We start from the raw sequence: 24,983 nt of genomic DNA, 5'->3' as shown, positions 1-24,983 counted from the left end.
CATTTTAGAGAATTGTGCTCTGTTTATCAATAAATAAAAATAACAAGCGAAGCTCGGTGCCCTAATATTGTGATATTAACTGTTCATTTCCCTTTAAAATCAATCAATTATATTTTATTCGTAAAGAAAATATATCTTTCAATAATTTTTCAATCGATTAACATGGTTGAGATAACATATTTTCTTCTATTAATATTTTACTTAGAAATTGTTAAAAAATTATCTGGCATAGTTGCAGAGCTAGAAAAGAATAGTGCTATCTCATTTGTCAAAAGATAGAAAAGAATAGAAACACCAATGTTGATCAAATACTGCCATTATTACATGTCATGGATCTCACTATAATAGAGAATTCCAATCACAAGTCGACAAGCCAAACAATGATAGAACAGTAATACTCTTTTGATATTGTCATGATGATAACCAATAAGATTTGATTTAGAAAGAATCCAACCAATCAGGAGCTAACCAAGGAGAGAATAGCTATTCCGTCGTCATTACAACAGCCAATGGGAGTTGAGAATGAAAAAAATTCAACCAATAATCAGCTGTCCAATGAGAGAGTAGCGATTTCGTCATCATGAAGACAGCAAATGGGAGTTGAGTATTAGCATAGAGAAACAGTAGCGTAAGTAGATATCCCATGATATAGGGCGTTTATGTCGCAACTTTTACTGTTATCTCAAGCCGATAGTCCACGTATTTCTTTCCCAAAAAGCTGTGTGACTTGAGATAACAGTGGACGTTGCAACATAAATGCCCTATACCATGGGATATCTACTTACGATATTGTTTCTCTATGATTGGCATAGAGAAACAATAGCGTAAACAATACCTATTGTTTCTCTATGGTATTGGAGAACTCAAACAATCACTAGCTGACCAATAAAAGAGCAGCAATTTCGTCATAATGACGGCAGCCAATTAGAGTTGAGTATGACAGAACGCAATCAATCACTAGCTGGCCAATAAGAGAGTAGCAATTTCGTCACCATAACGACAGCCAATGGGAATTGAATAGCCAAAACTGAACCATAACTAAAATTCAATTGTTCCATTATTTTATCTTATTCCTTCCATTATTAATTATGAATTCTCATGTATAATTAGATGTATCCATTTTCATATATTTTCACTCTCTTGTATGGGATGGAATCATGGACCCTCAAAAAGAGCCATATGGATAAGTTAGAAGCCTTTGAGATGTGGTGCTACCGCAGGATGTGGCGGATACCGTGGACAAATAGAGTCACGAACATGGAAGTCCTAGGGAAAATGAAGAAGCAATGTGAAATTGTTTACACTATAAAAATAGAAAACTCATGTATCTTGGACATCTAATGAGAAGCCACAAATATATAACTCTGCAGAATATAGTTCAAGGAAAAATCAGCGGAAAAAGGAATGTTGGAAGGCGACGTGTTTCCTGGCTTAAAAATTTGAGGGATTGGTTTGACTGCAGCAGCAAAGACTTGTTTCGAGCGGCAGTGAATAAGATCCGGATTGCTGTGCTGATAGCGAACCTCCGATAGGAGACGCACTAGAAGAAGAAGAAGATTTATTGGCAGAAATATAAAATTACAACATCTTAGAAATACATAATGAAGCAATACAAATTTTACAACATGAGAAAATACTATTACAAAATAAAATGCAATGCCAATTGAGTATTTGCATCTCGAGGTACAAAACCTGTTTGAGATGGTGATATAGAATTGATTACAAAACTGTAGCGCTAAAATGTAGTTACTGAGGCATATAATTTCATATAATTTCTATTTTCTCAATCTAGTTGTATTTATATCTAGATAAGTCGATGTTATTTCTTCTTCATGAATTATTGTAAATATTAATCTCATTGCTTCTTTGAATTTTGTTGGAAATAAAATTCATTTATTATTATAATAAAATTATCATTTGTAATGAATAGTTGTCGACAATGATTCCTCATCCCTTTTTATCATCACATTTTTTGTCTTTCTGTTCAACAGAAGAGGCTTCACGTCTCCAAGAATCTGTATTGCTATCAGAAGGAACGATCCTGTATGGGTTCACACACCAACACTTGCTTCCAGTTTTAGGAGCCAACGCTGATCCACATCTTCCACCCCTCATAGTCTATCCACTAATAAATAAGGGGAATCTAAAAAGGTAATTACATTTCAACTTGAACAACTCAATTTTCAAAATCATTCTTGTTCTCACTCGACATCGAGTACAGCACTTCCAATAAAAAGCGATAATTACATCACAAACAATGCTGTCAAATTGTGAAACAATAATCAATTGTTTCTCCCAACTTAACAAAGGATGTCAGAGGATTGTTCAATACTAATTAATTTGAATCAACAGAGTGAAAATCCTTTGATATTATTACAAGCTTACCTGATTTTGACTCAGCTCGCAAGCTCTGTTCAGTAAAGCAGTGATTAATTATAATTTGTTGTTTAATCTGATCTAATCCTGGAATGATTGGTGGATTTGATATATCAGATTCCGCACTTCTAATCACGATTTTAACAAGGTTTTATAACATGATGATCGATTGATACTGAAAAGGTGCTGTTTAAGAAACCAATAATTGTTTGTCAAATTCTACAGAGAATAGAGATTTTATGTAGCTCATTACTATTTGTATAAATTGTTATATAAAGGTGCGTACAGATATACGTGCCGCGAACATGAGCAATTCACTTTTAATCAGCTGATTATATCTGTATTCTTGCAGAAACGGTAAGATACAGATATAAAAAGCTTGACATCAGCTGATTTAAAGTGAATTGATCATGTTCGCGGCGCGTAAATCTGTACGCACCTTAACCTATATCTTATCCTGAGAAGTGGATTTATTATGATTTTTCAACTACAGAATCTATGGCATGTAACACTTTTGTTTGATTTCTTGAAATTTCTGGGTTCTATTGCAGATTCCTGCAAAACTGTGATAGTAGAGAAGAACAATACACATTGCTCACTCCAGAACTAGTCAAGATGGCGACCCAGGTTGCTTCTGCTGGAGCATTTCTCACCGTTCAGGGCATTTGTCATAAGGATATTGCAACAAGAAATTGTGTGTAAGTAGCTTTATATTGTCAAACATGATAATTTGTTTCATTCTTTGTAGTTGGTGCGGTATAATTTATTAGTATGGTTGTCTGTATTCTGCTATGCACAATGTGTGAGAGTGACTGTATTCCGCTTTCCATTATCCATGTTCTATCAATCATGTGATATCAATAATGATATTGATTTGATAAGTTATGGATCATAACATGGGAAGATTGTTGTTTCAATGAAAATCGTCAAGATGGACAACCCTATTAAAATCGATTGATGATTCTAAGATTAAGTTTTCATAACAAGAATTTCAAATGCTTCTATAGATTATAATTCCAACAAGAATATTATCGACAAACTAGAAGAAACATATTATTTCTTCATGTATCTTTTCATTTCGTTATAGATGTTTGATACACAAATCATATGCATCCTTGAAAAAATCCAACAAGCTCAACTCAAAACTGTTCCTTCCCTCAATTGACTGTTTTAATTCTATAATCTAATTCCAATGAACTTATAAAACCTTCAGAAAGTATGCGACCATTTTTAGTAATGTGACAATAAGTAATTCATAGAATAATTGGATCACTCATTATTAGTAACTCTGTAATTGACTAATAACAATTTGGTATGTGTAATTATTGATAAAGTAAGTAAATAGATTTGTAAATTCAACAATGTGATGAGTGAATCCTTACTATAATTATTATTTCTCTTTCTCTTCTAGGATTGATGAGAGATTGCACGTTCGAGTGACGGACAGTGGCCTGGCGAGGGATCTGTTTCCGGGTGACTATCATTGTCTGGGTGACAACGAGAACCGACCTATCAAATGGCTTGCTCTAGAAAGCCTCACTCTCAGGACTTTCACGTCTGCTTCCGATGTGGTGAGTGATATTTTCCTTCTTAGTTCAACATTTTGCCATTATCTTCAAGTTATCTCTAAAAATATTCCTTGCAATAATTCTGTTTAAGCCTTCTAACCTGAAACAAGCCCTTCTAACACTATGGCTCGCTCTTGAAAGCCTTACTATTATGACTTTCACGTTTGCTTCCAATGTGGTAAATGATATTTGCCATTCTCAGCTTGCCATTTTTTCATTATCTTCAAGTTCTTTCTAGATATTCCTTGCAATTCTATTTGGGCCGTCTAACTCAAAACAAACCCTCCTAACCCAATTTCGAGCAGTGATAATTATTGTTGAAGAATCTTGATAAAAATTACGACTCTTCATTTATCCACAAACCACATACTCAATTCAACAAGCAAACTTTCAATTCAGGTTAATGGATCAGTGACATTCTAATATATTATACATCTACTCCATTCTTTCTTACAGAAATTCGGTCTCAACTGTCATTGTCACGCACGTTTTTTATCTTTCGACTCTCAGGATCGTCCAGACTATATATTTCTCGAAAAGGCAGGCATAATACGTTGCTCAAATCTAGAATTCCAAAGAAAACATTATTGGAAAATTAATCGTTGTTTGAGAGATAAAATAAATGCGGTATGACCCAGTGCATTTTATGATACGAGGAGTCCACCTCAGTCTGACCTAATGCTAATAGAAAATCGGTTATAGTGTTTACTGTGTCCTTGTATAAGTTTCAGTTGTATAAAGATTCATTATAGTGAGTTCTGTATATCAAGCTATTTTCCAGGCGCATGTTCAGTAACGCCTGGCATTTGTATACTTCGTTAACAACAAAAAGACTTTTCATATAATATACCACACTCAATTTAACAATCATACTTTCAATCCTATCAAATATTCTGGAAACACTTGCATCTACAGTATCAAGATTTTCGACAAGATTGTTAGATGATTAGAAACGTTGTCACACAAAAATATCTTCATTATTTTTGATCAATCAACAATGGTCTTAGATTTTCTAGCTATTCGGTAATAACAATATGCCTGACAATTAGGAGTTACCGGGATCGATTCCTGGGCTGGCGAATAATTTTTGAAAAGTAGCTATCATCAAATTTTCTTCGAGCTGTTCACCCTACAGTCAATATTTGCAGTTGCAGAAGTCTTCGGAATGGTTTACAGCATTTCCCTTGAGATTTTCGTTTAATAATGATTATTTTTATTCATTAACATTGAAACAAATGCTACTTCTCATTCATTTCCATCTGAATAACAACTTCCAATGAATCTTCCCGATAATCTGTCTCTTGACACTCGATCCATTACTAAACAAACGATTTGAGACTATTTTTCAACAACATAGGGGTGAATAAGATACCCATTGTAACCGTACAAATTTGTGTGCACTGAAAGCTTAATTGTGGCAGTGACAGTACTGTATTTACACGTTATTCCCAGCATTGAATGGGGGATAAGGATGATAAATTTGTGCGTTGCGCTGGGGCCACCTTGTCACGTTTCAATACAAAAGCTGCTTACTCATAACCCCTATTGTCGAGGACAGCAGTATATTAATGATCGCGCAAAACCTCAAATGACGTGTTTTCCAAGTTACCGTACCGTCAGCCTACCTATGCTATCTCTCAAACAGCTACAGTGAGATACACTTTAAACTGTCAGGACTGTTGGGCTACTTTATTCAAATTAGTAAAAACAATATAAAAACTTATTAACAGTTAAAAGCTATTTATTCAAATTAATAAAAACAATATGAATAACTTATTGACACTTAAAAGTTATCAACTTAAAAATGACCAATGGTCGAAACTAGTAGTTAAAATATTTTAAAGTTTTTAATAGAAGGTACTACAAGTTTTTTATTAATTGACCGAGCGAAGTGAGGTCTACGATTCAAGTCGACGGTTTGGCATTTCTCTTAATTTTTAAATGTTTGAATGTTTATATGTTGCGCATTTACGGCGAAACGCGGTAATAGATTTTCATGAAATTTGACAGGTATGTTCCTTTTTTAATTGTGCGTCGACGTATATACAAGGTTTCTGGAAATTTTGCATTTCAAGGAAAAAGGAGCATCCTTCATACGCCAATATGAGAGTAAAAATCAGACTATAGAATTATTCATCATAAATTAGCTGACAAGTGATTACACAGATGTGTGGAGAAGCCAGTCTATTGCTGTATTTCCATAAGTTCTATAGTTTCAATCAGGTACTTGTGGATGAGAATACTGCGTGAGGTCTACTGTTCACAGAACTACTAGTTTGTTTGCTAGATGTATGAAATCACCAATTACCTAGATCTGTGCTTAGTGAGAAATTGTGTGTACTTTTAGCTTCAAATTTTTGGAAATAACTCAATCTATTCATTGATATCATTCACAATCATGGTCATTGCTAATACTAAATAGTGTGTTTGTCTTTTCGGTCCCAAAATTTTAGTTTTTTCCTAAGTTTAGAATTTTCCAATTACAGTATTTGTAATTAATCTAATTCGATTTGGAAGTTTTTTTATTTATAAATGATTTTTGTGTGTATGGATTGTAAATTGAGTGTGTAATTGAAGAATTTTGAAGTGACACATGACCTCTAGCTACATTTGGACTGTTGTAAAAATTAGAATTGGAACCGTTTTGGGCGTAAGTTAGCCTGTGGTACTTTTCTGTAAGTTGTATGATTCTGAATTATTGAATAAATAAAATAAATAAATATCCAATGTGCTGTTATAATTTAGTGTAATATTTCACTATGAGGTGATGTTTTAATCCCTTTAAATTCAAATTCCCAACTCATGTATATTTTTGGGCAAAATATGAACTTGAAATTTCAACAGTAAAAACATAACCTATTCTTCTGGACATGTTATTCATTATCAACATTTGGGTAGAATTGTGGGTCAAGCAGCTGTTGTTCTATCCTAATCATATTTATATGATCCGTAATTTATTATTAAATCCACAAATAAGTAAATACTGAAAGTTTACATGAATAAACTCTAATCTAACTCTGATTACCTGCTCAGGGAGATTCACTTGAACTGTGGATATTATAAGCATTGATGATTATATTTCGAAAGACAAATTTACTCTCTCTGTTCTGTTATCTGAGAAGAACTGTTAGTTATGATTGTCTCAAAAGCATTTATGTTATTTATGCTGACTGTAAACACTACCTCCGTAAACAAAGCCATAGTGCATTCTGGTGACATCAGCACAGGTAGGGCTCAATGAAAACACTAGCTGATATAGATCAGCTGAAATCAACGATTTTTTATTGGTGTAGGAGCCCTACGGCATTGTTTACGGAGGTAGTTCTGTAGCACAAACAAGCATCGTGTTATTTATGAGTGAGTATATCAATCACACTATAGTGTCCATAGTTAAGCGATAGTTGAATGTGTTTTCGATAGATTTTATGTCAATATATTATGTGATGTCGATACATCATTTGCGGATAATCCTCATTGATGGCGGTAGGAGGTCGATTTGCATTAGGGTCGTCACCCTGGGGAGGCTACTATTCAATTATGCATAGCGGGATGACACCGGTGCATTACATCATAATATTATGGCTTGTCAGTCAATATCTAATGCATCAGTTGGGTGCTAGTCAAGATAAAAGTTTTATTTTGTAACAAAATCATCAATATTATTCTCTCTTATTCGATAATTAGTTGACATTAGAGAAGCACCTGATCAAAAATACAGTAATTGGTTCGGAGCGTGTGGATTAATTGCAGAGGATTTCAAAGTTCATTAAGAGATCTTTAGCACTTATGGGCAGTCGTATGGTCTTGTCAGAGGCCCTGAAATCACTTGTGACCTCAAAACCTTGATACCAGACCTGAGCCAGCCAGGTCACTCAATATTATTATTATTTCACAATTATGTTTCTAGATGAAGCTTTTCCCTTTGATTATGAGAAACTTCTCTAAAAATTTTATGTAATTACTCCAGCCTGCCTAAGTAATCTGTTGCGAAAACATTATTGTAACTGCTACAAACTGGAAAAAGTAGACTATCATATTTTATGAAGAGAATGAATTTTAATTGTTTTATATTGGTATATTGTGATAATGTAACGAGTATATTGTAGTAATTTGTAGTATAATGATGTAATGATCAGGTAGAGTCGGTAAACATCAGCTTAGTAGGGAATAAATTACCACTCTGTAATTGGACAAAATCATTCAAGCTCCCTGATTGGTTGACATTGTCATTGGAAAACACAAAGTGGCTCTGTTGCCAGCTCACGATTGGTCGAAGTCATTGAAGCTTCCTGATTGGCTGCAGTTGACTGTTGAATACACAAAATGGTGGATACGATCATGCATGGAATGGTGGATGACACATAGAATGTGGGATACGATAATACTACTTGTTAATTTCAAATGTTATAAATAGTTAAAAAAACGCTTTGACAGAGTCTGAAATAATTCAACAACAAGTAATTAAGGAATGTCTTGATAATACAGTTCTAAGATAACTATCATAGCCTAGCCTACAGGTATTATCAAGAAATTTTATCTCTTGATAATACAGTTTTAAGATACCGTAACTATCATACTTTTTTTTTAATCGTAAAACTTCTGTCAGTGGAGAGTCCCAAAGATTGTTCTAGGTGTATCTAATGTAAGGTGTAATTGTTATTTCTTAGAGAACCTGATTTACCAATGGATCAATGAAGAAGTTTTATCAGAGAACACCCCTACTTGAGGTTATTCAATGGTTTCATTATTCGATGAATTCGTCGGATAATTATGGGTTAAAAACATAGACTAAACAAGTAGACGAATTGAAGCTCGAAATATCTCTTAATCAAAATAGTTGAACACTTTAACCTTGATATTTACACTTTTCATTTTGAAAAAAGAAAAACTCCAACAGGTTCAGAAGTATATTTCAATAGAAGATAAGCAGTAAAAATATAGCTTATCTTTTGAAAAATTCACCATTTATGGAATTTAGGAGTAGAGCAGTCTTGGCTAGGCCTGTTATGGCCTATATTATGATATTATGGTTTGTGATTGTATTGATGGAAAGATAAATAAATAAAATTGAAAAATAACACCATAGTATCTTTTTTCAAAAAACTTTTAAAAAAGGGTACTGGTATTATTTTCCAAAAACAAATCAAGTATTCCTGATACGTTATAGGAATAAATCAAGATTTCTAGTTCAGTCGTTCAGTGTAAAGTAGAGAGTCCCAAAGTAGGTTTTAGTCCCAATAGTTCTAGAGAACGAAGAGGATTCAAACAAGATTCTAATCGACTCTCTAGAACACTTCAGCGATCAATCTTGAAAGCCAACTTGGAGTTTGCAATTTAGACTCGCGATCGCTATCTCGGGCAAAAGCCGTGGGTGCTAAGCTATTCGCTCGGCGGCTGGCATTTCGGGCTGGGAATTCGGATACTACAAACTCGGCGAAAGGATAAAATCGATAATGTTGCTGTCAGTTACGAGCCATTTGCCACCGCGGCGGCCTCGCATGTCACACGGTGCTCAACACCGTGGTGTCCGTGTGGTGTCGGTGAGGCCTTTTACAGCAGCTCTATCCGCTCTACAAAGTTCCGATTGTAGCACATCAGTCCTCCATTTGTGCGACATCTGTTTCATTTCCTAGACCGCAGTAAATCAATTCAATGTTTGCTACATGTATGGAATCACCAATACCTCCCTCTCCCCCACCTATCTTTGAAACACAAGGGTTATGATGAGGGATGTCATATATCCCCCCCCCCTAAACTAACATCACTCCCCAAATTTTCAACCGAACATCAATAATTATCAATAGAGTGTACCGCTTTAAATATCATTTGGCTGTTTATGTATCAATCAGCCATTGATCTCCGGCTCTTTTAACAAACAAAATTCTTCCCCTTTCGACATCAATATTAATCAGCAATAGAATGCTCCGTTTTAAATATCGTTTGGCTGTTTCTATATCAATCAGCCATCGATTTACTTCTCTAAATCGAGAATTACTTCTCTTCTTTTTTATTACTAGTAGTTCTGTGAACAGTAGACCTCGCGCTCAGTAAGTTACATTGATCTGTTTTTATGTTTTCTCAAAAATTAATGATTAATTTATCAATTTAAAATGTCTAGAAAAAATCCTAAATAAACATAGTAGAGCTTTCTGTCCTATCGTACCGTGACGTGTCGTCCCGGAATGTGAGTGTGAGCGCTGTTATCAGGTCTGGCTGCAACTGTCTACAACGTTGATGGAAAGATACATTTTCAAGATGTTCGATGTTTTTTGAACGGGTAGTATTATAGTCCACTAAACAGCTGATTTATGATGAATAATTCTATAGTCTGATTTTTACTCTAATATTGGAGTATGAAGGAGGCTCCTTTTTCCTTTTATATTATCCTTGAAATGCAAAATTTCCAAAAACTTTGTATATACGTCGACGCGCAATTTAAAAAGGAACATACCTGTCAAATTTCATGAAAATCTATTACCGCGTTTCGCCGTAAATGCGCAACATATAAACATTAAGAGAAATGCCAAACCGTCGACTTGAATCTTAGACATCACTTCGCTCGGTCAAAAAGTCTGATCACAATGTTTTTTAATAGAACCACCTTCATAGTTTAATTCTTACCTATTTCATCTACCCTCTATTGTGTTGTATTATGAAGCTCATTTGATAATATTTCATGGTATACTTTTCATGATAAGTTTCATTTTTGGACAATTTCTATCTAAATTTGGGAAAGGAGCAGCTTTGAGCTTTAAGCCTGTTGTTCCTTTCCCAATCATTCATAGTTGAGAATGTTATTGTAACCTATGTATCAATGTATAAATAAATAAATAAATTCCTCATGAATGCAAATAACAACTTTTCTTTCTATTCCTCTAGTTTTCTAATGTGATCTAGTATAATGTTGATCTAGTATGATGTGATCTAGTATAATATATACTATATATGATTTTCTTTGATATTTGTTATTGATTAATACTGATGCAGAAATGTTAAATAATTATTTATCTCCTAAGTTTGATTTAATTTTATATTGTTCATTTTTGTGAATGTTACCATCGGCAACAGCCTTGTAACAATCATCAATACATATATATTATCTTATCTTAGCTTTATCGATCTCCTCCGGATCTATGGATCCTCATTCAACAACCAACATTCTTTCCCTTCCAACATCGATAATAATAATATCAATAGATTGTACCGCTTAAATAGGCCTTTAATCGTGAAGCTCTTTTTGTATTGTGAGAAATCTTGGGATTTTGACCTAAGGGTCCCTTTTACTAGTTTTCCATAAGGAACGGACTCACCGGTTTTAATTTAAGCATCGTCCCCAGACAGCAATCCTCCGGTAGAGCATTAGGTAGTAGTCTTCCGTCCGCCAGCCTTCTTTCACACGCGTATTCACTAAACCACTAAATCACTTCGATTCTCCGCACACCTTTACGTTTGCAAGTCCCGAGGAGTCTAGGAGAAGAGTGACGAAAAACACAGGCGGAGTTCCTTCTCAGTTGCCGGGAGAGAGTCCCGTTACTCTAGCAGATAACGCCGATATTTCCCCAAAGTTATGGAGGTGGGGGTAAGCACCCTCAATTGTAAAAGAGGAATAGATAATGAACATGGAGGTAGAGATAATTTGAGGAACACCTTTCCGAGAGAGGGTAAATAATAATAATTAAAAATATAACTTGACAAACATTTATAATATCACAGTATTGGAATGAATTTTTATTATAATTAAAGCTGTATGAACCGAAGAAATAGCAGGCTGGCATCGTATCTAATCGATATTGCTGCTCGCTACTATCAATTTCAGCTATGCCAGCCCGCTTATGAAATGTGATGTCACATAAAAGCCCCAATTTGCAAGAGGTTGAGTCTCAAGGTCTTGCCAATTTCTCACCCATACAGCACATTTCAGCCCTCACATCGGGTCAACTGCAGCAAGACTAGCCAAGCATCTCCAGCACTACACTGTTATATTTTAAGATTATGGTAGTACCCAATGGGAAACAATCAACCATCAGTACAAAATTGATATGAGTCTGGGTCCAAGCCCTTCGACTTTACAAGTGGAATTCTCTCCACAACAATTACAATAATCAGTGAAGTGGGCAACAAGCCCCACTCACCTAAAAAAAAAAAAGAAAAGAAAATCCCAAATAATAATCTGGCCCGGAGGACCAAAGAAGATGCAACACCAAGTTTGCTGGCCCGCCATACTCCAATATCTCCAACATGACAACATCTGTGATGCCACATAAGTTTGCAAATAGCAATTCCTGAAGGCTAATTCCAATTTGAGCAATCTTCTTCATATTATATTTTGGACTCACACAGTTTGTCTTTGATTTCTCCAATTTCAATTATAACTGTTTGCAAATTTTATATCTGTGTTCATTATTCATTCCATAGACAACCTTGTCTTTTCAATTGATTATTTTTCTCTCTTGGATGTGTTCATTTTGTGTTGGGCTCTATTCTTTCATTTCTATCTCATGTTTAATCTTTCTCTACTTGCTTATCTGACTCGCTGGCTGTTCTTCATTTCTTTCATCCTGATTCTGTTTATTGGCTGTGTGTATCTTCCAATCGTTTCACTTTCTCACTTTTCTTACAGTGAGGCATGCTGATAATAACAAATAATATACATTTAAATAACATCTAACAAATATAATAATAATCTTAACAATGATACTAATCTTAATGCTAATAACAATAATAATACTGAGTTAGTTTACAATATATCACAGACATTTTTCTTTGGTTAATTTTTATTTATTTTTTTTTTTGCTTTGTTCTGTTATTTCATTTTATTACTTGATGTTTTATTATTACAGCACATTGCTGCTATTGATTTAGTAATTTTTCTCCAACTTTTAATTTAATTTTTTTTTTTTTTTGTCTGTGTTGATAATATTATTCAATCAGTGTAAATACAAGATCAGTTAGTATCAAATTGTCCTTTCATGCAACTATGTGCATTGCATGTTAATTTAACGTTTTGTGCAGTTATCTTATGTGGAAAACTGTAAAGTTTAATTTGAAAATTCAAGTTCCAAATTTGGAATATAGCTTCAAAATATTTCGTCTTGAAGACCAGAAGGGCTACTCCTAACAGTGGAGCGCACTTAAGGTGCTGATAACTGCACTGGCACATGAAGAAAGACATATAATATTCAACATTTAACACAAATTTATCACATTGTCCTGCTGCACCATCACATAACATCAAGTGAGCACAAAACTCAAAATAGAGTACATTAAATAGGCTCTGCTTGAATTAAGAAAAATATTCTCGAATAGTGAATATTATGATATTCAAGTTCATGAAAAATATATCACAATTAATTAACGTGTTATACATTTAAATGGGCAGCAGGAGACACAACACACAACTTGACAATTCTCAAGTTGGTGACACAGAAATATAACATAAATTCGCCTTTGGGATACATTTACATAAATATAGGCTTACAATATAATGCAACTATAATTAAATACTTGAGTTATAATAATTATAATAATATGAGCATACTGTATGACAGCAATAAAAAAATAAATAATAAACAATTTGACTATAATAAATGTGAGCATATTATGTGACAATAATGAACAGATAAATTCAAAAGTATATGCATTTAATATTATTGTTATTACAGTTTACTATGTGTTTCATGAGGGTCATAGATTGACAACCCTTGAACCATGGAGACTCTCCTGGTGGACCATGACAATGAAGACATCAAATGAAGTAATTTTCGACGTAGTGAGAAACGATGTGAATTTCTTAAGTTGAATGACGAGTTGGCATCATCTTCTACTTCTTTCCTTGATTCAAATCTTTGAAAGCTGATAGATCGGCATAAGATACTTGAAGGAAGAGTTGTCAGCCACTGATGGAGAAAGAGTCTCGTGAAAAAAGTCCAACCGCTCACAGACAGCTTGGCTCGGCCTACATCACCTTGGCTTGAGATTTGATGAACAGTGTATGGCCCAGTACAGAGATGAAAGAACCCCTTCGTGAATTTCTGAATAGCAGCACAGGCATGATGGAATTTCATGCAAATCTTATGACCAAGTATAAATCCTCGGAGAAAAATCGAAGTTCTGCCTTGCGATCGGCCCGTCAAGTTGAATTTCCGCGGTTTTTGACCTCCATCATTGTTTTTCACATTCAACAAGCTCTGGTTCAAAACATGAGGCAGGATGGTAGTGTTTGAATCTCCAGAGTTGGGAGTGGGATTTACAAGTTGTTTCGAACAATTGTCCATTGATGTGCCGCTCAGATCAACCAAATTGTTATCGATCTCACATAGTTGATCTTTTTGTGTTTGAGCTACTTCAATAGTGAGTTCTGAACTGGTGAATGCAGTCGGATGATTGTTTATCAGCATCCCAATTTCATTGATTCCATTGACATTGTTCTTGGTGACAACATTTTTGTACTCTATCTTCTCCAGCTTCAGATCGGCAACCAGGCTGCAATCGGCGACAGTGGAATCAAGTTCAACCTCAACAACATTCTGAAGGACGGGTAGGTTGTCTTTTGGATCAGGAGTTTGTGACTCTGTTATTGCTTGAGTCAATATCACTGAGTCACTATAAGTCATCTCACTGTAAGTCTGCATCTCAATATCTGCATTGTCCTCACTTTCCTCAATCATCTCTTTCTGTGAACCTCCAGCAATGTTTAATACGTTTAATTGAAAATTCTCCTGCATTCTATCTAGTTTCAAATTCATGTTCACGTGTGCTTCTTCTAATATTCCTATCAGACGTTTTTCGAGATTTTTTTGATGCGCTCTCCTTTCCTCACGAAGTTGTTTCAGAAAATCCAGCATAGTATCTTCCATGACCGATGAAGGTGGTGTTTGATTATACTGATGACCTCCTATATCGGCAACTTTGGTAAGAGAAGGCGAGTTTCCATCATCTTCACTGCTTGGCTGTGTTGAGATGGCTTCATCTGTGATAGTCGTCTGCTGAGCAACGGATTCTGAAGTTATCGGTTTGGTGGGTGACGCTCCCTTCTGCCGTACCTCTGTCGCGTTGAGATGTGTGGATGGCAAATCATGTTGCACCACTTGAGAGAACGCCTCGGACGTCAGGCTGCTGGACCGCCGATGTCCGCTGAGTGAATTGTCGGTGGCTGTATTGGAATCGGTTGTCAACCCATTTCCCATATTTTTACAAAGGAGGAATCAGAGTGAAGATCACAGCAAAATATAACCGAAGAAAATAACGAAGAAGTTTCCAACTGCAGTGGAGTGAGATAGCTGATAAGATAATGATCAGTCAACGGAGATTATAACGCGTGACGGAAACATCGGAAACTACCTGGTTATTACTCATTACTTGAAAACTTGAATAAAATAACCGAAAACACGCAGTCTTCTGCTCAAATGAAACACAAGTAATATGACCTACTCAAAAAATAATATACAATTGAACAATAAATTAATAACATAATATGCTCAATCACTGTTTGCAATATTCGGCTCCTCAAATTCCTAGCTTATTGAAGTATGTAGGGCCTGGCATTAGATACCGTATTCAGTAATCAAAGATGATCAATATCGACATTAATCAATAAGATTTTCAATAAAATATTATCATCAATTTTGATATAAAAAATTGCATTATATGTCAATAATGACAGCATGAATATAAAACAATAACTTTACTTGCAAAATATGATTATTAAAATTATTCCTAACTTGTTGTAATATGATCTTATAAAAATAATATAACATCAAACAATAGAACCTCTAATAGAATATTGCAATTAGTTCTGATAATTAATATTATTCCTTGATATGCCATTAATATTAGCATAAACAATTATTAACTCAATCTGCAACATTTGTTTTTTCGGATAAACGATTCTTGAAATGTTGAAGCATGTAAAACAAGAGATGTAATAGTTGATTGTAGTACTAGGCCATACGCATAACAATTATTATCATATTATATTCAATGAAAATATCATCTCTCTGATAATATATGATTCCATTATATGCCAGTAGGCAATCCATGTAATATCATATTGACGTAAAATGCCAATGTAGAGGATAAAGCTAAAAAACTTTTTTGGCATGCATATTATGTTATATATGACGTGAATATAACTTTTTTGTAATATGCCTCATTTTAAATATTTTACATAATGCCTCAACAAATATTATCTTAATTTGTGATATAGAGCTGCTCAACATGAAATAATTATCAAGGCTATTTATATAATAACGGATTCATAATACTGAAATGGACTATATTATTTATGAAGTTCTCTAAGAAACTATTCATATAACTAACTCTCTAATGAATAATAAATTGTAATAGTAATTTATATAATTTTATTCATATAGAGTCTGCTTATAATAATTATTTTGTAATAGGTTTATAGCACTCGAGTTTAGTATGCCCTTCATAAATCCTTGACATCATCAAGCTATCATTATGTTGCATGCCTTTGCAGGACAAATCTGCGATAATCATGTCTCATAGAACTATGATTAATCGATAATGAAAATAATATATTTTCCTTGGAATGTACAGTTCAGATTCAATTCAATGTGACTAGAATAGGTAGACCTATTATTTTTCAATATTAACAACAGCAGGCTTTTGTAGGATAGGACCTGCAATAATAATTTATTGATCGTAGAACTCTGCTAGTCAATCATAATACTGTATAATCATCTTAAATAAATAATCATCTTAATTACATTAACATGAATATCACAGAAATAGCCTACTTAATTTATCCCAAAGGCGTAAACTTCTCTCTCGGTAAGGTGTGCTCTTTGAATTTTTCTAATAAATTTAATAATTTTCGAATCGTGTGTTCTATCTTAGGTAACTTGATCTTCAATTAATCTAAATTAATACTGGATCAGTAATAAATTAATATGCTGATGGTATTTCTAAATGCAAAATTTACTAAGAAAAAGACTGATTGCTTTTTCAACAGGAGATTATTTTTCATGAATAATATTATTCACAGTGAGCCCCTCCTAAAGTCCATGTTCGCGGGTCGCCATTTTGTGAGACTTTTTGGAAATATTACATATCGATTAAATCGGATTCCACTCATTGCGGCTCAAAGCTGATAGAAATAAAATACATAGTAGTAAAGTTGAATAGCTGTTCAATGTATGTATAATGGAGGCTATATGGGCAAATGGAGGTTGACTTAAGTGATGATGTTTAGTGGGAGATAGTAGTCTATATACATTTCCTTTCTATACAGTATAAATTGTGACTATATCTAAACCTATAGCCTGTTGGAGAGAGATAGTATCAACTGTTATTAATTTATTATCGTTTTGTACATTGTGCAGCTCTTTCTGTATCAATTATTCAAACATCAAACCATGGCTCCAGGTTGGATTTATTAATTCAAACCAAATCCGTTCATTGTAGCCCAAAGTTGATAAAGGTATAAGGCAGAATATTATAAAGAGGTGGTTATATGGGTATACATGGGTGTAGGTATAGGGAGATGTATAGGAACAATATTGACTGCCTTGACTGAAGCTTATGGCCTGAAGCTATATCATTGAGCAGGATGTACACCATAAATACCACATAATGTCGTAGGATACATTCGATACTAAATAGCTGAATATAGCTGAATTTAGCTGATATAGCTGAATATGTATCTAATATATACATATTAAATGGTGAATAGTGTAGCTCATATTGTAGGATAGCATCAATAATATAATCTACTATTATGAAGTTATTATCGTACATCTGGTGCTGATACAGGAATATCCCACGCAGATTGATTTATCCGAAACGCTTTGAAGCCGGTATGATCAGAATTAGTAATTGTGTAAACAGCCCACACGCTCGCTACATTCGCCTATTGAAATTATTTGTAATGTACGCGACCATCGATGTGGAGACTAGACTACATGATGTTATTATGAACGTTTCGGGAACAATGAGTTCCTGGTTGGAGTCATAAACCGAAACAAATTGGTGTATGCAGTTTGAGTGAAACCGTTTGTAACATATATGTGAACATCGATACACATTTTTGGCTCTGTGATTTCAATGATTGGTTTATACAGGACTTCATTTTGGTGGCGTATGATCAATCATAAGTGCATTGTTTTTTTCCAATTTCTTTCAATCAGTTCAGATCAATTAAACGATTAGTTTGTTCAGACAGTGGTGTGGAAAATAATGGTTTATTCTTGAATCATTCCTGGCGGTTTTGATTTTTTTCAGATTTACTCATTATTTGACTCCTATAATTTGGAAGTACGAAAATAGTGAGAGAGAGTACCAGTAATTAATGTATTACTGATGAAAGATAAATAATATTATTGATTTATTGATTAATCAAAGATCAGATAAGAAGTTGCATCTATATCTCACTATTTTCCTTCTCTTCAGCTTGCTGTGATTGAAGTTACTAACTTATTGAAAAATATAAAAAATCTGAATACTTCAAGCATTACAAGAAGTTATTATGAATTTACGTTCTACACACACTTGCCTGTTCTCATTCTTGAGCTATTTACTGTTTAGTTTACAACATTTTTTCTGGGGAGGATGATAATAGAATTAGGATTCACAACTTATAATTATATTGAGGGATTCTGAGAAACCGGTTCTCTCGCTAACAGTTATGAAATATAAGTGACTGGATACTAAGATGAACCACAATATTTTCTTTCACGATCGTATCGAGAGGTAGATATTGTCCACGTTCAAATAACCAATGTGATTCCCCCATTCACCCGGTGATGAAGGGAATAAATTTTCAAAACCAAACAAAGCATAACGTTGGAGTTTTACATCATATTTTTTTAATAGAACACAATGAGCTTTTCCAGGAATAAGCTTTTTCAGTATCAAAAAGAGACAGCATTTTCGTAAAAGTCCAATGTAAATGGAAAGTATGACATGGAATCGCTTGCTCGAATATTCAATACGGTAACGGGATCAATGATTCTGACGGTTCCAATTTTTCCTGTTATAGAATATTTCTTTTATAAAAGTTCTCAGAACTGATTTCACATTCCCTTCATCTCTCGCAGTTTTAGAAATAGCATCAACGAGACCAGATTGAGCAATGTATTTACAGATCTAAAAACAACTAACGTTAGCAATACATCTCATTTCAAATTGAATTGAATTGAATTTATTGCCAAAAATTACAAATACATATTTTTACAATACAATATAAATGACATTCATTGTAACTTAAGTGCATCAATATCATCACTGTAATACTTGGCACTGCCAACATAAGATTCCTTGTGTGTTGGCAGTGATTTGCAGTTTATTTATTCTGTATCAATTCAGGTTAGTATATGAATTCAATTCAGGTTAGTATACAATTGATATTGCTAACGAAGAAATTACAATGCTTAAAATTAAATAATGCTAATGAAGCTATTATACAAAAAAGCACAGGCTCAGAGCAAAAAAAAAAACAAAAAAAACTTGAGAATACTATACATACTATACTATGATGAAATTTAAAATACAATTCCATTTTGAAAGAATATCTTCATTACAATTGAACAATAGTATTAATATTTCCAATTCTTTTAGGAGAACATTTTGTAAGGAATGAGTTTTCACTAATCAATCCAGTTGTCGAAATCAGCTCCTTTTTTAATTGAAATGAATTACAGTAAATTATCGCATTATTCTTTAAGAGCAGTTTAGAAAAATTTCCAAAAACATTGCGTAAGGAATAGTTTCACACTTACCATTTCGAAAGAATATCTCCATTACAATTGAACAATAGTACTAATATTTCCAATTCTATTGGGCGAACATTTTGTAAGGAATGAGTTTTCACTAATCAATCCAGTTGTCGAAATCATCTCTTTTTTAAATATTGAACTGAATTACAGTGAATTATAGCATTATTCTATAAGAGCAGTTTCAAAAAATTGGTAAATTTCCAAGAACATTGCGTAAGGAATAGTTGCACACTTGCCAATCCAGTTGTCGGAATTATATATTTTATCAATTGAACTCACATAACAGTAAATTATCGCATTATTCTATGAGAACGGTTTCAGAGAAAATATCTCCATTGAAATTGAGAACAAATTACAGGGGAAATTGAGCAATGAATTGGAAATGGAGAATAGGAAACAGTTTGAAATAAATGACAGAATACTAAGAGGAATAAAACAAAATAAAATCTTATAGCACCCTTTATTAAAAAAAAAAACTTTAAAATAGTTGAACAACTAGTTTCGGTCCTTGTTGTTCAACTATTTTAATTTTTTTTTAAATAAAGGGTGCTATAATATTTTATTTTGTTTTATTAATTTAAAAGTAGCCCATGTCAATAAGTGTTTTACTAAGAGAAACTCTATTTTTCTTCCACGATCGTATCGAGAAGTAGATATTGTCTATGTTCAAATAAACAAATGATTCCCTCATTCGCCCGATGATAAGGGGAATAAACATAAATATATGTAAAATCAATTGAGTCCAGCAAGGAACTTATTCATCTTCATTCCACTAACTAGAACAGTACCTATGTTCGATTATTCACCAACATTGCATGAAGTACTTGATGCATTGATCCTAGGTGGGCTCCATTCAGATATTGAACAACATCACCGCAAATGTATTAAGCAATGAATTCTAGCGGCAACAAGTCTGGCATAATTTGTTCCCCGCTGACAGCTCAGCGACCCTCTTAGAGAAGTTACTGTCCTGTTACTGTCATCTGTTACAATCGTATTGTAGTTGCGGCCCGTGACACACCTACACGTTACATTGCTGGATCCCTAATGTCCGGGTGCTTTACATATCAGCTGTTGCCAACATGGAGCAATGCTGATTGCACCTATCCAATATCCTGTGGTGGCAGGTGGATCTCAAGGGTTTATGGTACTAGGTGATGTTCTCGAATTGACTGGGAGTCTGGGTATGATGTGTTGCCAGTGGTTGAAACAGTGTATTGCTAACTAGTGGTAACATGACGGGTTGTATGTCGATGGGATTATGTGGGGTTGTGGGATATCTAGTTAGGTTGTATAGGAGATGAGACAATATCAAGTCATACGTAACATGACTGGTGGAATTCTAGCGTAGAACATAGTAGTAAATTTGAGTTTCTCCATTTCTATATTGTCAGCTCCACTTGATCTTTCCAGATGTGTTATGACGCAAACAGAAACGGTCAGGTCGATGTTCGGCTTTCAGTACAGGTCGTGCTCACGATCGACCTTCATGTAAAGGTGCGTACAGACTTGAGCGACACGAACACGCGCATTTCAATTATCATCAGCTGATTCAATGCTTATTATATTTGTTTCTTTACAGAAATACAGATATAATCAGCTGATGAAAAGTGAAATGGTTCTCAAATCTGTACACCAAAGTTAGTAGACAGTCTACTAACGTTGTCTGTACACAGCTTAACACAATCTCATTGTGTAAAACATGGGAGTGAATAGAACGAGTAAGTGAAAAGAGTCTGTCTCAGTCGAGGCTCAGCACGATGATATCCAAATGTTTCTATCATTACCAGGTGATTAGTGGAATCGATCGGAACAGAAACCTAAGCCGCGACCTACTCGTTCTATTCGTACTTTTTCGTGAGAAGAATAGTGTTACTGAGAAATATATATAATCGGACAACCTTTTCCAGAACGAACAATGTTCGCAAATCTCCATTTTATACAACGTAGCATCATAATTGAATTGCATCCCAAAATATTTCAACTTACGACTTACAGGCTTCTATACGTTCTGTGTAGCATTGGAATTTATATTGTGGTTGATGTCCTTATTCAATGAAAATACTCGAAATGGTAACAACTTTAAAAATTAAATAAAAACTACCAACTAGTTGTGATTCTGACACCATTATCAACATTACAAAGAGATGACCGTACTTTTCGGTTTTCCAATAGTTAGATTGTTGTGGCAGTTCAAGATACTCTTACTCAGAATGAATTCGCATTATTTATTGATGCGAATTAATATAATTCAATGATCAAGAAAGAAAAAACAGGCTATTGCCTAAAACTTTTCCAATTTCCTAATCTAGTTTCAAATTGTCCAAATATTATACATAGGTTATGTCCATTTCAATTTCTACACCAAATCACAATCTGAGAATATAGATTAGAATAAAACAAACAATTTTAAATTTGGATAGATTGATAGTAAAACTTTCGTAAAAACATGAAACAAACTTTAAATTCACAAAATAAAGAATGAAACCACTTAAATTTTGAGCTCGAAAATATCACATTCACCTTAGCTACATAACAGCTAAGTTTTATTTAATAATATAAAATGAACAACATATTTGAAGAACTCATTCTTCATTAGATATTGTGCATAAAGTTTTTTAATAATCATATTATTTCTGTGGTCGCTCCCCGTATAGGCCCGCACTTCATATGACTGTCATGTAGCGTTCCTATTCTACACATGTCTGATATTTCTATGTGATGGAGGAAAGGTGAAGGGACAGATCACGTGACATGCCTCATTCCAGGCCATGGTCATCCGTGATCGGGTCGGAGAGGGACCGGAACGCTACATGATAAGAGTGTGACCCTGGCTTTACAGTGAGAGTTTCAAGTATAAATTAACTGGAATAAAGAATACCGAAACGACTTAAAATATATTGTAATTCAATACGGTGGATCGGTGTAATACGATACGGTGTAATACGGTGGATCTAAATGAGTACAGTATGTTGAAATCATTTAATTAGTTTAAGTCTAATGTGTCTAGTTAATGTCTAATTGTGTTTCTATGTCTGGACTTCAACAAGGTTATTGAAGATTGTGTTTCGTCATGGAAAACAAAATCAACTGGAATAATTATTGTTTTTTGTGTTACAGTGGGCTTTTGGAGTGCTCGTTTGGGAACTGGTGACTCTGGGACAACAGCCGTATGCTGAGGTGGACCCATTCGAAGTGGCTGCTTATCTCCGAGACGGGTATCGACTCTCTCAGCCCCTCAACTGCCCTGATGAGCTGTAAGTTATTGAAATCGCCCATGAAAAGAGTTTCCCGAACATGGTGGAACAGTGACAATATCACTGTCAGAAGACGAGAATAACAAGACATAATATCAATCTGATAGAAGTCAAGGGGAGCATCATGAACAGTTGGATATTGTTACTCTGATGAGATTATATGTTAATAAGTGAAAATTTACTGAATTTAATAAGTACATTATATGATAATAAGTGAAAATTTAGTCAATTTAATAAGTAAATTGATATCTTATACTCTGATCTGATGTTTGAACACATGACTTCCATAGCCAATTCAATTACTGTATATTCAATAATAGACTGATGCTTTTGTTTTTTGTAATTCCATATTGAAAAAATATTCAATGGTTGTATTAATCTATTATTGCTATTGTTGATGTTTCCAATTTACATGTGTGTTTAAGGAATAAAAACATTCTTCTCCTTATTCTTATGATAGTCGTCGTCTTCTGACAGGGGTAGGCATTAATACCTGTTCCGCCTTCAAACATTCTCCCACCTTTTTCTTGGTCTGCCAATACTTCTCCTCCCTTCTGGCTTGTAAGCAATGACAGCTTTGGGGATTCTTCCGTTTCCCATTCTCTCAACGTGTTCTCTCCACTTTTGTCGATTCTCGTCAACTTGTTGAGGTATAGAGATCACATTGAGCTCTCTACGGATATCGATATTATAAAGCCTGTCCTCTCTGGTGCATCCCTTCAGTCACCTTAAAAATCTCATTTCGGCCGCCTGTAACCTGCTCCACTCCCTTCTCTTTTGTACCCAGGTTTCAGAGCCATACAAAAGTGTAGGGACGGCCATTACTTTATAAAATTTGAGTTTCGTCTCTTTTCGGGCTTTATTTTTGAGAGTTCTGTTAATAGTTCCGCATATGTACTGGAATCTGTTAATTTTTGCATTCAAGTCGTGGTCTTCCTCGTATGTAATATCACATCCCAAATATTTGAAATGTGATACCTGTTCCAGTATTCTGTTGTTGAGAACTATTTTAGAACGTATTGGAGACTTCCCCAGAAACGCCATCACTTTTGTTTTGTGCAAGGAAATCTTCATATTATATTCTGAGCTCAGGAGATTGAGTTGGTATATTGCTCTTTGCAGATTGTCTTCTGATTCCTGCTTATGATAGTAATAATCAAAATGATGATGGATTATCAGTTTGCAGACATCCAAGTTACCAAAAGACAACTTAAAGCTGAGGCAGATGAGGCGTCTAATCTTTGATAGTTTGATGACGGGTTAAAATCAAGAGATCATTAGATGATCATCTTATCTATCACACTAATGGAGACTTATGTGCACATCATTCAGAGAATCAAAGTCTACTGGAATTCTTCTGATTTTCAAAACTTCCATATGTGAATTAATTGAAGTGAATTTGATTTGTTACAGATTTGAAGTAATGAAAGAGTGCTGGAGAAACGATCCCGATGCTCGACCTTCTTTCGTTCAACTATTGGCGTTTCTTGATGAATTTTCCTCTACTCTTGGTACTTATATTTAAATTTTATTGCTGACTGTGGAAACATTTCAATGTGCTATGTCAATAAAATCGTTTGTTAATCATTATATATTAATCGATGTGCATTCATTTTCTCCCTGCTCTTGTTCAGATTTCGTGAATTTCGATTTTGTCTTCCAGGTTTAGAAGTTGAATAGAATTGGATTGACTTCATGAAATATCTAAATATACATACGATAGAGCTGAATCGTCACGTATAATTTTCAATTTCCAGTCACAGACTGTACAGAAATGTTTTTTTAAAAGGCATGTTCTGAGGAGAACCGTTTGACATGATGTGTTCTTACCATAATGACGAATTCCACACTCAATGTATGATATGCAGAGTCACAATAAAGTACTGTATATCAGTAATATTACACATCAGTGACAAGTCCATTTGGGTGTCAGCGGATCTCATTTCCATTCATATCCTATCAATTTTTAGGACAAAATATTAACCAATAATAAGGAATTGTATACATCTCAATTTAAATAAATTTCAGGACAAAATATTAACCAA

At 34.2% G+C, this 24,983-nt stretch overlaps 1 protein-coding gene across 9 annotated transcripts in view; it reads left to right on the top strand.

The window, feature by feature from the left end:
- LOC111054660 (tyrosine-protein kinase Drl) overlaps nt 1-24,536 on the top strand; it is a 189,674-nt gene extending 165,138 nt beyond the window's left edge. For all 9 annotated transcript variants that reach the window (XM_022341727.2, XM_022341726.2, XM_022341725.2 and 6 more), the window contains 5 exons: nt 1,992-2,151; nt 2,928-3,074; nt 3,788-3,947; nt 22,802-22,938; nt 24,352-24,536. In XM_022341727.2, the coding sequence (XP_022197419.2) occupies nt 1,992-2,151; nt 2,928-3,074; nt 3,788-3,947; nt 22,802-22,938; nt 24,352-24,463 (716 nt within the window). In that variant the 3' untranslated portion in view covers nt 24,464-24,536. The remainder of the gene's footprint in view (nt 1-1,991; nt 2,152-2,927; nt 3,075-3,787; nt 3,948-22,801; nt 22,939-24,351) is intronic.
- Nucleotides 24,537-24,983: the final 447 nt, after the last annotated feature.

Source organism: Nilaparvata lugens, chromosome 1 (genome assembly GCF_014356525.2).
Source record: "Nilaparvata lugens isolate BPH chromosome 1, ASM1435652v1, whole genome shotgun sequence".
Taxonomy (NCBI): domain Eukaryota; kingdom Metazoa; phylum Arthropoda; class Insecta; order Hemiptera; family Delphacidae; genus Nilaparvata; species Nilaparvata lugens.
This window is presented reverse-complemented; position numbering and strand designations above follow the sequence as displayed.